The following is a 15,063-nucleotide window of genomic DNA, read 5'->3' as shown; positions in this document are numbered from 1 at the left end:
ATCCAAGTTATTTTTGGTAATATATGTTTCATTGGTAAAACAAGTCACAGTCATTACGCTGCATTACACTAAAAAGGATATTGAGTTTCACAAAACATCGTTATATGAGTATAAACAAAACAAAGAAAAACAAATGATTTTGGACGCCGTTTTCTAAACGCAGCTTACATTGTTTTCTCTGTCAAATTGAAAATTCCATAATGTAATTATTAAAGTAGACACAACCAGTTTGCTACTAGTTTAAATTCTTTTTTGCAAGGCTTTCGCATGCTGTTATGACATATGTAGAAACAAGACTCGAAACTAGAGATTTTAAAACTCTGCATATTTTACCTTTATTGAATTAAGAGTAATCAGGACGTTGGCAGTATTGCAGGATGCTTGTGACTTCCCAGCAGTATCACAAATCAGCTTGGGAAGACATTGCCTGTTCGTGCATGAGATTCAAAGCAACATACCATTGAAAAAGACAATTTCATGTAAAAGCTTATTAAGTTCTAATTATGTAGAAAATTGACTTAGTTCATTATTGATTGCATTCTAACTAGTTAAATACGAATGTAGATCCTTCATTTCATAAAAGTGTTACTCTTGGGATCCCAAGGAGTTTTCTAATTCTTGGATGACCTTGGGAAAATTCGTATGAATGTCGCAGTACTCTGCATGCCATCCTATATTTCTAGCAGCTTCAACATCCTTTATTAAATCATCTCCAAAGTGAAGACATTCCTTTGAAGCTGGACATACACCAGTCAATTCACCGGTCTTATTGCGAACATATTCAAATATGCCTTTCTCGGGTTTCTGATATCCAATGTCGTAGGAAAAGGCATAAACGTCAATAAAATCAGCAACTCCACAGCTTCTGAGCACTGAGTAAATGCGGTCGTCCGTGTTTGAAATAATTCCAATAGAATACTCTTTTTTATGAGCATTACTTCTCAGAAATCCCTCAAAGAGTGGGTGAATATGATACGCTGATTTTGTAGAGTAATGATTCCATAAATCCTCGGCCATTTTGTTTGGAATTGGACAAGGAAATGACTTTTCAATAATCTAAATACGTGTGTAAGCTCTTTCTAATTCAAAAAAAAATGCGACGTTGATTGTTTCCCCGTTTGTTTAATTAAGAAATACCTCAAACCATCGTTCACGAGGACTTCGATCACTTTTCAATCCACTGCTCTTCGGTGTTTTACTTAATTCTTTAAGAGCTCAAACCTGTTTAGTCAATTGCTATATTAAATACAGTCTTAACATACCACGATCACTGTTCTTCTTTATTTCTGCTAGAGTTGCTGATATTCCATATTTCTGGGCTGTTTCGTAATAAACAAACGGTACAGGTTTTGCTAATTGTAATAATGTACCAAATGCATCAAATGTAATTAATCTCAGCTTCTTCATGTTTAATTCGTATTCAAGTTTTCAATTCGGATACGTGGACTTGAGGATGGATGGTTGGTTCCTACGCGTATTAGACTAGACTGTCTTTACACTTTTACTCACCATTGTAATCTATCAATTCTATAATATTTTTGGAAATTTGCTAACAAATTCATATGAAAAATTAACTAATAAGCTAGCATAGAATTGAGATTCCAATATAAACATTCATCAGTTATGTCTTCATCATAAGCATCATACTAGATATTTTCATTTCCGAGGAGACATTAAGGTTGAATCGTATAACGAGTGTGTTTTATTTTTTAGTTCAATCCATAAACATTAGTTTCTTAAGACAATTCTTTCAAAGTCTTTCATCAACGGCATCCACATAATGCCAAACAGTACCCATAGGTAGCTTGAGCCATTTGTCAATTGTTCCATCGGCAACATGATCTTCAATGGATGTTATTCTTCCAACCAACCATTCACGAGACTCAATCTTTGAGTTGTTTTGAATATTCAAATAGTAATGTGGAGCATTAACATTAAACGCAGCCCAAATACGGTGGCCCTGCATACGACGACGGGTTGGTAAAAACAAAGCCAGTGTTCCTTGCTTGAAGTTTCGCAAAGATACTTTTGTTTGAGATTCTAATATAGCTTTCAAAGCTTTATCACGGCTAGACTGAAATTCCCGCTTCCAGCGAAGCTCGTTATTATGAGCTTCACTGAGAACGTTTACCACATAGTCATGAAATGAGTCAATATCTAAAGATCCCATCCTACTCATGAAATCCTGGAAGGCTTGATCAACATCATCACTGTTCATCCAATACAAGTATTGCAAATCCTTTGAACAAAACTGCAATTGACGTTCTGAACCATTATAGAAACCATCACGATCCATTTCCTGGCCAGGTTGTTCAATACACTCTTGCAAAACAGTCCTAAGTTCATGACAACGGAACACTAAAGTAAAAAGCTTTTGTGTTAAAAGCTTGCATTGCTCCATTCTAGAATCAGCGACTTCTTCTAATTTTTTTTGTTTTTCAGTCGCTAAATCCCTTTCTTCTAATAGTTGCTTTACTACTTGCGAGTCCTTAGCCATTTCTGAATACTCTTCCTGGTGTTTTAGAATGCTTATCTCATTTTTAAATACATTGCAAATCTCCTGTAGCTTCGAAACCTTGTTCTCAAAATGTGAGCAGACTGACATTAAGTTTTGCTTTTCATCAACGTCATGAGATAGCTTTACGAGTTCATTTTCGTTTTGCGATGCATCAGTTTTTGAAAAAACATCTGTACGAGAAGGTTTATCATTATATTTGGTTAAGATGTCATCATTTTCTGTTTCCAATAAGCGAATGCGTTCGTCTTTAGAATGGATTTCTGTAGAAAGGTCATCATTTCTCTTCAGTGCTTCATTCAATTCATGACGAAGTTGTTCTATTTCCGTCTGGTATTTGGTTGCAAGGCCCTCTGAAAATGAATTTTTACGCTGAGAAAATTTTCTAAGAATGCTTATAGGAATTATAGTAGGAGAAGTCCTGTAGAATGGTTGCGATCCATCATCCATTAACTCTGTTCGAGTTGCGTTCGACTGGGCTGTGACATTCGCGGCGTTTATTGGAGAATTTCTCTGCTGTAACAGTATAGTTTCCAGATTGTTACAACGGTTTTGATAGATGGCTAATCGTTCTTGAAGTGTCGTAATCTCTTGATTATTACTAGGTACTGCATCACCTTGAAGAGGATTAGGAAATCCAAGCGACTCTGAAAGACGATTGCTAAGAATATGCAAAAAATTTTGATATTTGGGTTCGGCTCGAAGACTGATTAGGAAGGAAGATAATTCGCTTCGTGTAATTGTAGGAAGATACCTTAACTGGTCATAATTAAATAACAAATTAGAGAACTGACTCAGCCAGGCTTTTCGGGTATTCGACTCTTTCTCCTGATCTATGGGAAGGGTGCTGCCGTGGTTTGCATTATAAGACGCTTGCCATTCCGTTCTTCGTAGAGCCTCCATTAAAATGTCAGCAAAAAGAGAATAAATATTATGACACTGTGAAATAATTAATTTACTTTTATCCAGTTCCTCGGCGACATGTCGTAGATATTCGTATAAAGTGTCATACTTGGAAGAAACTTTAAAAAAAGTAAGCCAAAAAGATTTTAACGTGATCAAAGATGATTTTCTAGACTCAAAAAGAGAGCACGCGAAATCATGTAAGTCATTTATCAGAGCCGACAGCTTTTGTACATGGTGAATATGAGCTTGAAGTCTGCTATCTAAAGAGATGGGGGTTTTTACCAGCTCTGAACAGTGTTCTATCAAATCTTTTAAATCTGAATTAATTCTTTCAGATAAACTACTTATTTCCTGAAATAAGGAATCAGCTTCTTCCATGGAAGGATGCTCATTAAAAGGGAAAACGCCAATGCTATTTGTTGCTTGTATACATTGTTGAACACGTTTCTGAGCTTCAAAATATCGAGAAGAAATTGACGATAACCAAGGATCTAATTTTGACCAGTTGGCGGATAAAAGCTTGTGAGTATTAACGGGCAAAGAACCAACCGGCATAGCCAAGAAGTCGCGGAGTAGGTCATTTATAGAGACCTTTTCTAATCGCTCGTAAAAGACGACCAATAACTCTTTCATACCAGCTTGACGTCTTTGCAAGTAATTCATTGCTACACTAGGAGCACTCAGACTAGTGCTCATCTGACTATGATGAACGGTTAATTCCTCGTATAAGTTATTCGATATATGGGTAAAATCAACAATTTGTTGACGACGTTCGTAAAATTTTTCTTTCCATGCAAAAGAAAAAAACTTTTCTTTTTCATCCTCATACTTAGGTAAGCTGTCAACAAAATCAGTCTTCTCAAGATTAGGAAGAGAGGGGGCATCCTCTTGAAGACTAAACTTGAGCAAGTGTTCGTCAAGAACGTAAATAACCACATTGCTTTCATCATTCAATAATGTCTCATTCAATGACATTCCGTTTGGAAGCAGCAATTTCGCATCATCACTTAAATCGATATCAAGCTTTATAATCCAAGCAACTAAGTCCTGGGGAGTCCAATGGACATTCTCAATTGTCCAACTCTTTCCAGAAAAAGAATCATTTAATCTAAAACGCATAATTCACTCTTTTTGCTCTTTCACCCTCATCCATTCAATTCCACCGCTTACTTTCCACAATGACAGTTGCTTCCCCTAACTTGTAACTAATTTTTATGTTCAATTCTGATTCAGGATAAATGCGAAATTCGAGCCAGTTTATTTACCGGTGGACGTATGCAAAGGTTAAGTTTATTTCGTAGTACAAACAATGCCCCTGCCTTATATGAAAACAGGGAACTAAGTATTATATTTCGAATTTTTTTGAAAAAAATGCAAATATATATATTTGTTTCTTTTTAAGTCGTAGTAATTAAAAAATATATGAATTATGTTTTGCCGGTGTTGTCGGTAAGCACAAGGCTGAATGAGGTAAAACGGCTTAACCGTTATGTTCCCTTCAAGTACCATATACCCACTTTTCGTCTCATCTACTTTGAATTTTGGTATGCTAATTAATAGAAAATAATCAATCATTCTTTTTCATCATTCATTTATACCTTACGATCTCTCTTGAAGCATTGTATACATATCTAATTGTTCCAAACTTTGGAATTACATTAGCATTGCTTGGTATTGTTCAAGCTGTTTACTCTTATTCTCCGTTTCTAATTATTTGTTTGTTCCATTTCGCTTCTTGCATTTGCATACGTTCTTTGAAAAAAATCCATTTCGTCGTTCAGGACTAACGATTTTATATTTATTTAATTTTCTCATGATTTTGGAGTCTTTTCTTTAATACCTTCATACTCCTTCTTTTAGATTATCTTTGGCGTTCTTTTTTAATTCTTTCTCATGGTAGATATAAGCAGCCGCTATGAACTCTTAATGTCGGTAATGGGCCCTCCGAACAGCAAACCATCACAGACAGATTCTCAAAAATCGCCAGCAGAAATTCACCCTGTCGTGATCACACCATCTAGTTCGTTTGAATGTATCCAGTCCATAAAGCCCAACCTCTCTTTGCCTTATCAAGCCACTTCTGCTTCTAATGATTTCACGAATAGTACAATACCACCCATTTCTGACTCTTCTTGTGAAGCTTCCAGTGAATTATCACCGTTGTCGTCGTATTCATCGTCTCGTTCTCCCTCGCCTAGTTCTGGTGAATCATTAGCAAGTCATTCCTCAAGGACATCGAAGACCTTTGAAAAAAGTATTCCGTATAAGGTGAATGGGTCCACTGAAAAATCTCCGCTGGTTGAGCAATTCATAGCATTTGTTAGCTGTAAAGATGCTCAAAGGGGAACAATTTTAAGTGAATTTCTCATTTCATATTTGAATGGCTTATCTGTGCGATGTCTAACGGATGTGGAGTTGGATAAGACGCGCCACATCCTCTACAATTGGTGGTCTTTCCTTATTCGATTGTTGGAAACAACTCAAGTTGCAATATCTGAAAGACTCGTTTATATCAAGTCGATAGTCATCATTGCTGAGCATTCCTGTTGGAAAGGGATCGAAAATTCCGAGTTACTAAATATGGAGTATCAATTAATTTTGTTCGATACCCTTTCTTTTGTATTACATCTTCTTTCGCAGAAGGTGTTACCACACACATTGGTAAACTTCTGTGCTAAAATATTGGTTCTTTCTTTTTTTAAACTGGAAAACTTTGCAACTCATTTTCTCATTGCACTCGAAATAGATAAAAAATTTATTAAATACTTTTCATCTAAGCTTAAGAGAAATGAAAAAGACCTTCCCGAAAAATACATGTCTCCTTTCTTTCCTAAGCATTTACATTCTATAATGTCTTCGATTAATTTAAAGAAACTGGATATGGTGTTTACTATTGGTTACGGACGACAGCCGATTGAATTTGCTGAAAATTGGATCCATCGCTTTCAATTACCAAAAGGTGGATTATTTTTTGAGTTTCTCGCAGAATATCATTCATATTTAGCACAAAGCTTATCGTTCGAACTTCCTTCTGACGTGATTTATTATTCTCCTGGATACGTTCATTTGCATGCGTATCTTCTTCAAATCTGTCTAAATACCGTAAACTTGTCAGAGCGAAAATGTCCTACCACTGGTGCATTTCTCGAATTTCCTATATCAAAAAATAATGAAATTAATCTATCGTCTGAAGTACTCGCGATCAAACCCGCTGTTACTACTACTACAATTGCGATGTTACAACAACTGACAGATCATGTGAGAGGTTTCTTTGTAGCGGTGGAAGATTGCAGACAGCAACAGTTAAGACTATTAGATGTTTTAGAGTATATACTCCAAGGGATTGGACAGTTCATTCGCGTTTATGAATTTCAGGCATCCTTTATGTATTGTTCTCTTTCGGAAAGCTGGTTTGAGATTTTTTTTGATTATTCACATCGTCCTAGAGTTTCTTTTTGGGTAGAAGCAATGAAAAAATTAGTAGGCACATCAAATCACATGGCGATAGTGAGGAGCATAACATTTATCTACACGATATGGCCTTACTTGGATCTTGAAGCTAAAGAAATGATAAGCCTTCGTTGGTTGTTAGTTCAAAAAACGTTTGAATACCTCTTCTTGCACCATTTTTCCCTTGTACGTGCTTATTTCCATCGTCTTTTGTGTTGGAGACTACTAAAGGTTGATGACGAGAGCGAAACTAAACTTAAAGCGGAAATTGTACTGTGCTTAAAAAGATTGCTTAAACATTGCTATTCCGGGCACAAGTGCTATGCTCAAAGTTGTTTGAGTGCTTCAAAGTCCATTCCAACAGTGAAGCCTGCTGCACCTCTTCCAATGCGACGCTTGGTAATTGTCGGTAATTTTGAACCCTCTTCAGATAATTATGATGATAGTGCTGAATTTGAAATTCCAGGTGATCAAACTGAAGAGAGCATTATGGGCAATATATACACTGACGTTGTAACAATTTCGAACACTGTCTCGAGTGGCTTAAAAAAGGTTTTTGGTTCGTTTGTGAATAATGTGTCTGGATATCGTTCAGACGATGAGTTTTCGAAGCAGACTCCAACGCCAAACAACTATTTATTCAAGCAAGTATTACAAAGCGGGAAAAGACAAAAGCCTCGCCATCGGTTTGCATTTAAAACCTCTCCTCCCTATTCAAATGGATCAACAGAAAATGGAGAAAGCTATACAACAATTTTAGAACATTCATCCCATGGAGTACTACCAACTCAATCGAAGATTTTATTGTACAACAGCAATAATGCTTCTGCTCATTTCGCTAAAGCTCCGTTACGTGATACTTCTAATAGTAGGTTGGTGTACGCTAGTCAAGCTTTAGTTGAATGGGCACTAGTGGTTCAGGAATTCAATACTTTTTTTTCGAATCGGAAAGACATTGAAGAAACGGATATTATAGCCCCTTTACTTACAGTCCGTATTCCCAAACTTCATAACCCTGCACAGTTTTAATGAAAATAGGATATCTATATCTATAATTTTTTTTATATAATGATTTAATAATTGTTATACCTTTTGATTACATTCATCAAAAATTTCGCAGTTTTGGTTCGGTATCTTATGATAGCTGGAATGCATACCATATATCAATCAGTCAAATTACACTACAACAGTTAGTGGTTTATTTATTTCGTAAAGATTATTTAGTCGCTGATAAATAAATATTATCATTTACTTTGGCATTATTTAGGTACATTCTTTTCTAGTCTTCAGGATGGTGGTTTCCTTATGATCATTCAAAAGCTGATTTATTATACTAGCTCATTGCATTAAAAAGAAAAATAAAAAACATTAACTATTCTTCATGCCTATATATTCATCTGTACAAAGCAGCATACGTTTATTTCATGGATATAAAATAAAAATTCATGAAAAAATTTGGTCACAGCCAGGCTCGAACTGGCGACATTCGACTTATTAGATCGACATGATAACCAACTACATCATGCGACCACTTGTTGAGTGATGTTATAAACAAGTCAATATAAGGTGTTTTATTAATAGCATAAAGTAATGAAATGATCATTTCGATCGACAACTTTATAATTCTAAAATGTGCTAATGAATGAACAGGAAATCAAAAATATGGAGGATAGGGAGTTTACAGTGGAAAACCTTCTAGAATGGAATCATGTGGTAAAACAAAGGTAAGATATCTGAATTTTAAGGAATTGATGTAGATATCCATGAGGTTGAAAGGAAGACACTAGTCAACTTGGTATTTTAAAAGCACCGATCTTGTTCTATAGTTTCATTGATATACTTTAATCTGCAAATCTAATACTTATAGGATGGTAGCAGAGCAGGATTATGCAGGAAAATTGGCACGACTAACAAAATCTCTAAAAGGAAACCACAGTGGTTCTTCTTTGAAAGATTTTTACAAAAAAGTTAGTAGCGAGATAATGAATTCCAATAAAGAGCATCTAGAAGCGTACCGCTATTTCCAGCTTCAGGTCTTTGAGCCATTACAGGAACACGTCAATCGTGCAGCGAAACGGTCCCCAACATCTATCTTATCCATTGTATGAAATTTAATACTTTTAAAGCTAATTTATAGGAAGCTACTGAGGTACTCATGGCCAGCATGGAGAATTTCATACTCTACACTAATCCAGAATTTAGCCAACAGCCTGCACAATCATCATCGTCCTCATTTTCTAATGCCTCTGTACATCCTTCTGAACCTATACTCGACACGCAAAGGTCTATTTCTCCCACTTACATAGAGTATGCTGAGCTGGAAAATCGAACATCACGACTAAGCGAGGCATTAACGATGTTGCGCCTGAATCCTCTAATCTCAAGTGATTTAAAATTAAACAGTGTTATAAAAGAGCCCTACACTTCAAGTAAGGGTGAAGAGGTACCTTTCCCGTTAAGTAATGCCCAACTAGAACACTCGAAAGACACAATCAGAAAGGATCCACGAGATTTTCGAGTTACCAAACAAAATAATTATGTCTTACCTTCTTCTTATTCCCATCAAAAAGAAGGGATGGATTCTTCGCAAGCAATTACGTCCAATGGCTGGGAATCACCTCTGACATCTCCGCATACCTCTCCTCTTAATAATATCCAACCCGAAAATTTGCAAAAGAAATCTTCAAATAAAGATCAAACATTTTCTACAGTTCATTCATCAAATAGTGTACAATCAGGGAATGACAGCCTTGAGAAATACTTTTCGACGCATCCATTGATAACACCAGACGGATTTCCTATTTTTGGCTATGGTATGTCTGTCTTTTTTAAACTACATATTAATTTTTTAGTACGTGCATTGTATAACTATAGGGCTCTACTTTCCTCAGAAATCAGTATGCAATCAGGCGATATATTAATTGTTCTAAATCGGCAAAAGGACGGCTGGTGGAAAGGCCGTGTTGTTAAACCCAAAGTCGGAAACGTTGGGCTGTTTCCTTCTAATTACATTCAAGAATTAGATCCTACTTAGCAATGAATAAAAACCCCATTATACTACAAGGAATGTCGGTGTTGCCAAGCAGACATCTTTAAATAACATTAAGTAAATTATTTATATTTAACTATAAGGAATAAACAATAAAAAAATATATCATAACATATCTTTCATGAAAAGGAAAATAACGAGTAAAATCAAGGATAAAAGAATATCTAGTACAAACATAAAGATTGATAAAATATAACAGATAAAGCGAATTTGTAAAGTCATAAAATAAATTTATGAACCATTTCAAGATTTGGAAAAGGTTAGGCTTTTTCCTGATCGTCTTCCTTAGACCAAGCACGTTCCTGGCGAATTCGTCGCAGATGCTCTAAACTTTCTTTAATGTTAAATCCATCTTTCAGCAAAATACTGATTTCTTCAATTGTATAATCCGCAAATTCTGGATAGCAAAAATATGACATTACAAAGCCGCCAAAACAAAGGCCGCCATATAAAGCGAATGTACCTGTAGGAGTAATTTCGGACATCAAGGTCAAGAATGTAGAGCCAATAGCTAGATTACTAGCCCAATTTACAGCAGTAGCCATACCTGTACCTAAACCACGAACAGTCATTGGAAATAATTCCGATTGTTGCCAAGGAAGATTACCAAGACCAGATGCATACGATGCAACATAAACAATCATAGAAATTAAAACAACAATAGCCCATGGGTTCCCCTGTCCTGCCTTGACGTTTCCATTTTCGTCTCTGGGTAGAAAATGAAAAGCAACAGCACACACGATGAGTGCACCAATCATACCCCAAAGAGTAACTAACAATAATATACGACGACCAAAGCGATCAATCACCGTGAAAGCAACAATGGTAAAGACAAAATTTGTTCCAGCAATAATAAGACCAGTTGCAGTTGGATTATCAAACCCAACATTTTGAAAAATAGTACTTGAAAAGTACATGAGAGAGTTGAAACCGGAAAGCTGTTGTAATGATTGTAGTCCGCAAGCAAGGATAAGGGCTCGAAAATTAGAAGGTACAAAATAGAGTTCCTTTAAAGTTTTTAAGATTTTTTGGAACCTAGTACCAGTAAAAGGATCACGAACACCCTCCTGAATAAGATGAAGTTTGGTTTGAATCTCATACGGATGAGCAGTTGGATAGATACTTGCTAAGGTCTCATAAGCTTTTTTAGCTTTATCTTTTTTAATTAAAAGACGGGGGGATTCTGGAAGCCATACTAATATAAGTAATTGAATAAAAGCTGGGACAATGGCAAGGCCAACCATATACCGCCAACCGTTTTTAACGTGTTCAAAAGCAGTATCGATACCGTAAGCTACAACCTGTCCTAGAGTAATTAAGAACACATAGACAATCACAAGGCGGCCACGAATTTTAGAAGGTGCTAATTCACTAAGATACAGAGGTACAATAAGAGAAGCTAAGCCAACACCAATACCTATGACAAAACGACCACCGATCATATGCCATAAGCTATGAGCAGTAACCTGTACGATAGAGCCAACAATGACGATGATACTAGCTATAGCAATGACTGGCCTTCTACCTAGAAAGTCAGCAAGCGCACCGGCTACAATGCCACCTATGAGAGCGCCTAACGACGTTGATGATGTGATATATTCTTTATCCCCATCAGTCAAGCTTTTCCCTAAACTATTTCCCATAACAACGAGAGCACCAGAAATAACACCCGTGTCATAACCGAAGAGGAGCCCTCCAATTCCTGCAGCAGCTGCAAGGACCCAGATTCGCTTACTTACAGGTTGACATTCCACTGTATCATTAAAACCATGATGACCGGATAAGGAAAGCTCGGGGTTGATGGCTCCCTGATCCACATTTGCAATTTCAAACGATTTTTTTGAGGATTTCTCAGCTGCGTCAAGTTCCAACGGAGTTTCGAAGGGGTTCTCAGGCCTTAGCTGATTATTATTCGACAACCGCTCTTCATCCACGAAACTTGCAGATTTCACACGTCCTAAATCCATTTAGGAATATAATAAAAATAAATAAATAAAAAAGAAGAAATCAGAAAGACTATTACAAGTATAATTCTCTGTTTTGAAGAAATATAATAGAAATATAAAGAAAAGTCGGTGGCAGTGGTATTGAACAGATGTAAACAAACCTCAATTTCAACCACAAATATGCCTTGTTCCTAGGGCAGAATTTAGCAATTAAGATATGGATGTTGTTTCTTTGGAAATGCTGAAATAGTTACTATTAAAACGAAAGCAAATAATCGTGAACAAACAAAGCACAACCACGGCACTGATAAAACACAATACGAAACGGATGGTAACACAAGTAATTGTAAAAAAAGAAAAGATATATAGGATCTTTAATTGAATAAGGGGGAGGATGCGAATTTCGTAAATTGATAAGGAGAAAAACAGAAACACAAATGAAAATAAAACACAGAACAGGAATAATCAAAGTAATCAGTAACCACTCAATATATGAATTATATATCGACAATAGGAGCACAAACACACATACAAAGGAACGTTTTCTTTCACTTCAGATGGGTATTTTTTGGTTCAAGCGTATCAGACTACCAACTAGGCTCGTAACGTATAAAAATTCAATTTAAAGATTCTTCATACGTGATTAGGCTAATTCTCAATTTATTCCTTCTCTCGATTGCCCTTCAATGAGAATTGGTCTTTTTTTAAGAAGTGAAGAGGAATTAGGGACCCGGCCCGCGCGTCTAGGAAAGAGTAGAATCATCAAAAAGCGTTACTTGTTGATGTTACTTTATATCGTTTGATATCGTATTATGAAATAAATTTCATGCTAAAAAAACAAAAAGAAAAAGCAAGCAGTGGGGATAAAATAAGAATTATATTTCCCTTTTTATTTTCTTTCAATGCATTTCATTTAATTCGCTCAAGTAATTCGGGAAGCGATACCTGAAGCCTTTATTTTTATGGTAGAAAGTAAACATGGGTTGGGTCATACATACTAAATGAATTAACAAGTTGTTCTAATCAATTCACGGACATTCAATGAATTTATTTGAACTCCAATATCTCTAACAATTATCATAAATGTGTTTCTAGAATCGACGCCGTGTACACCTAAACGACAACAAAATAAAATATATGTTATTTACTTCGTTTGCTGAAAGTTGGTTATGTTAACTATGAAAGATCAACCAGATTCCCATGATTCATAGTTGCCGAACAGTGTTATTGCACGTATATTCAATTACTACAAGTCACTGTTGATACAAAAAATTGGTAAGCATTAAATGATGGACTGTTCTTCAAAATTTTGAACCGAAAAAATCTTATCATCTCTTATATATGCTTTATTCTTTATTTATCAAATTTTTTTTAAACCCTTGTTTTGCTCTATTTATTTACTAAAGTACTCACACGTATCGTAACGTAACTGCGTTATCATTCGTTATAACAAAGAGAGGCAGCTAAGACCAAGCCATTTATAGCCTAGCTTCCAACCATTCCTTCTCCGTTTTACGAACGCGTAAACGTCTCCGGATTCTTCATAAAACTTCATCCTTCCATTAGTCTTCAAGGAGACAATATTTATAGAAACTTACAAGAAAAAAAATGTCTTTTGACCGAAAGGATATCGGAATCAAGGGTCTTTTCCTCTATACCCCTAATCAAGTAAGTACTATCTTTTTTCAATTCAAAGAACATGCGACACAAGAAGAAAACACTGAATATAAAGTGCTCACGTGGAATTATGCGTGTTGTGTTTTTGTATTATTTTTCTTTTGATTCCTTTGATTTATTCTCTTCGCTCTCATTTAGCATTCGTTACTAACCTTTCGCGAGTAGTATGTTGGACAATCTGCATTAGAAGAACATGATGGCGTTTCTGCCGGAAAGTATACCATTGGATTGGGATTGAACAAAATGGCTTTTGTTGATGATCGCGAAGATATTTATTCTTTCGCCCTCACCGCTCTTTCCCAACTCATTCAAAAATACCAAATTGATGTTAACAATATTGGCCGTTTAGAAGTTGGTACCGAAACCCTCATTGACAAGTCCAAGTCTGTCAAGAGTGTTTTGATGCAACTCATGGGTGAAAATAGCAATGTCGAAGGTATCGACTGCGTAAATGCCTGTTATGGTGGTGTAAATGCTCTTTTCAACACCGTCGATTGGATTGAGTCTTCAGCTTGGGATGGAAGAGATGCTATCGTAGTTGCTGGTGATATTGCTTTGTATGACAAGGGTAATGCCAGACCTACTGGTGGTGCTGGATGTGTTGCTCTCTTGGTTGGTCCCAATGCTCCTATCGTTTTAGAGCCAGGCTTGCGCGGTACTCACATGGAACACGCTTATGACTTTTACAAGCCTGATTTGACCAGCGAATACCCTTACGTCGATGGCCATTTCTCTCTTGAATGCTATGTTAGAGCTTTAGACAAAGCGTATGCCGCATATAACGTTCGCGATGCTGCCAAGAATGGAAAGTCTGAGGGACTAGGCATTGACCGTTTTGATTACTGCGTCTTCCATGCCCCCACTTGCAAGCAAGTCCAAAAAGCTTACGCTCGCCTTCTCTACACTGACTATGCTGATCAATCCGGTCTTGCTGAATTTGACAGCGTCCGTGAGCTCCTTAATACATTACCTGCCGCCAAGACTCTTACCGATAAGACTCTTGAGAAAACCCTAATGGCTATTACTAAAGAACGTTATAATCAACGTGTTCATCCCAGTATTTATGCTCCAACTAATTGTGGTAACATGTACACCGCCAGTGTGTTTTCTTGCCTTACCTCCCTCCTTTCACGTGTTCCTGCCGCTGAACTACAAGGTAAGCGTGTTGGCGCTTATTCTTATGGTTCTGGTTTAGCCTCTTCTTTCTTTTCTTTAATCATCAAAGGTGATGTTTCCGACATTGCCCACAAGGCTAACTTTGTTAACGATGTTGAAAGCCGTCATTCTATGACCCCTGTCGAGTACGAAAATGCCATTGAACTTCGTCACGAGGCACATTTGAAAAAGAACTTCACTCCCAAGGGCAATATCGATCGTCTTCGTTCTGGTACTTACTACCTCACTGGCATTGATGACATGTTCCGTCGCAGTTATGAAGTTAAACAGTAAACTTATCAATTATACTTTAGATAATCTGTTTCGTGAATAGACTAAGCATTTCCTCATATTCGCCTGTATGT

General features: G+C 36.5%; 6 protein-coding genes and 1 non-coding gene across 7 annotated transcripts; 3 read left to right on the top strand and 4 right to left on the bottom strand.

The window, feature by feature from the left end:
* Positions 1–429: 429 nt before the first annotated feature.
* On the bottom strand, positions 430–1,509 carry SOCG_00739 (hydrolase). Its single transcript, XM_013163159.1, has 3 exons — positions 1,263–1,509; positions 1,138–1,214; positions 430–1,056 (listed from the first exon to the last, which is right to left on the bottom strand). Exons 1-3 carry the CDS (start codon positions 1,405–1,407, stop codon positions 586–588), a joined length of 693 nt encoding a protein of 230 aa, XP_013018613.1. The 5' UTR covers positions 1,408–1,509; the 3' UTR covers positions 430–585.
* Positions 1,510–1,750: 241 nt separating this feature from the next.
* SOCG_00738 (Taz1 interacting factor 1) lies at positions 1,751–4,540 on the bottom strand (the record flags this gene model as incomplete). Its single annotated transcript, XM_013163158.1, has 2 exons — positions 1,751–2,638; positions 2,687–4,540. The coding sequence occupies 2 exons, from the start codon at positions 4,538–4,540 to the stop codon at positions 1,751–1,753; spliced, it is 2,742 nt and encodes a 913-aa protein (XP_013018612.1).
* Positions 4,541–4,898: 358 nt separating this feature from the next.
* SOCG_00737 (fungal family protein) lies at positions 4,899–8,138 on the top strand. Its single transcript, XM_013163157.1, has one exon. It carries the CDS (start codon positions 5,315–5,317, stop codon positions 7,898–7,900), a length of 2,586 nt encoding a protein of 861 aa, XP_013018611.1. The 5' UTR covers positions 4,899–5,314; the 3' UTR covers positions 7,901–8,138.
* Positions 8,139–8,327: 189 nt separating this feature from the next.
* SOCG_16306 lies at positions 8,328–8,401 on the bottom strand. Its single transcript has one exon. It is a non-coding gene; the product is annotated as a tRNA-Ile (tRNA).
* Positions 8,402–8,473: 72 nt separating this feature from the next.
* Positions 8,474–10,034, top strand: SOCG_00736 (src y domain-containing protein). Its single transcript, XM_013163156.1, has 3 exons — positions 8,474–8,973; positions 9,009–9,684; positions 9,724–10,034. The coding sequence occupies exons 1-3, from the start codon at positions 8,740–8,742 to the stop codon at positions 9,903–9,905; spliced, it is 1,092 nt and encodes a 363-aa protein (XP_013018610.1). The 5' UTR covers positions 8,474–8,739; the 3' UTR covers positions 9,906–10,034.
* SOCG_00735 (myo-inositol transporter Itr1) lies at positions 9,947–12,638 on the bottom strand. Its single transcript, XM_013163155.1, has one exon. The coding sequence runs from the start codon at positions 11,885–11,887 to the stop codon at positions 10,181–10,183; it is 1,707 nt and encodes a 568-aa protein (XP_013018609.1). The 5' UTR covers positions 11,888–12,638; the 3' UTR covers positions 9,947–10,180.
* A 711-nt stretch (positions 12,639–13,349) lies between these two features.
* On the top strand, positions 13,350–15,050 carry SOCG_00734 (3-hydroxy-3-methylglutaryl-CoA synthase). The gene is made up of 2 exons (XM_013163154.1): positions 13,350–13,534; positions 13,709–15,050. Exons 1-2 carry the CDS (start codon positions 13,475–13,477, stop codon positions 14,990–14,992), a joined length of 1,344 nt encoding a protein of 447 aa, XP_013018608.1. The 5' UTR covers positions 13,350–13,474; the 3' UTR covers positions 14,993–15,050.
* The last annotated feature ends 13 nt before the right edge of the window (positions 15,051–15,063 follow it).

This window comes from Schizosaccharomyces octosporus (genome assembly GCF_000150505.1).
Source record: "Schizosaccharomyces octosporus yFS286 unplaced genomic scaffold supercont6.2, whole genome shotgun sequence".
Lineage (NCBI taxonomy): Eukaryota > Fungi > Ascomycota > Schizosaccharomycetes > Schizosaccharomycetales > Schizosaccharomycetaceae > Schizosaccharomyces > Schizosaccharomyces octosporus.
The sequence above is the reverse complement of the archived record's forward strand: the minus strand, read 5'-3'. Positions and strand labels throughout refer to the sequence as shown.

Excerpts from the sequence above, each read along its gene's own strand:
- SOCG_00736 (XM_013163156.1), top strand. The coding sequence starts at position 8,740 with ATGGTAGCAGAGCAGGATTATGCAGGAAAATTGGCACGACTAACAAAA. Across the intron at positions 8,974-9,008 it reads CAACATCTATCTTATCCATT|GAAGCTACTGAGGTACTCAT; the intron begins GTATGAAATTTA and ends GCTAATTTATAG. Across the intron at positions 9,685-9,723 it reads ATTTCCTATTTTTGGCTATG|TACGTGCATTGTATAACTAT; the intron begins GTATGTCTGTCT and ends TTAATTTTTTAG.
- SOCG_00734 (XM_013163154.1), top strand. The coding sequence starts at position 13,475 with ATGTCTTTTGACCGAAAGGATATCGGAATCAAGGGTCTTTTCCTCTAT. Across the intron at positions 13,535-13,708 it reads TCCTCTATACCCCTAATCAA|TATGTTGGACAATCTGCATT; the intron begins GTAAGTACTATC and ends TTTCGCGAGTAG.
- SOCG_00739 (XM_013163159.1), bottom strand. The coding sequence starts at position 1,407 with ATGAAGAAGCTGAGATTAATTACATTTGATGCATTTGGTACATTATTA. Across the intron at positions 1,215-1,262 it reads AAAGAAGAACAGTGATCGTG|CTCTTAAAGAATTAAGTAAA; the intron begins GTATGTTAAGAC and ends AACAGGTTTGAG. Across the intron at positions 1,057-1,137 it reads CTCGTGAACGATGGTTTGAG|ATTATTGAAAAGTCATTTCC; the intron begins GTATTTCTTAAT and ends ACACGTATTTAG.
- SOCG_00737 (XM_013163157.1), top strand. The coding sequence starts at position 5,315 with ATGGTAGATATAAGCAGCCGCTATGAACTCTTAATGTCGGTAATGGGC.
- SOCG_00735 (XM_013163155.1), bottom strand. The coding sequence starts at position 11,887 with ATGGATTTAGGACGTGTGAAATCTGCAAGTTTCGTGGATGAAGAGCGG.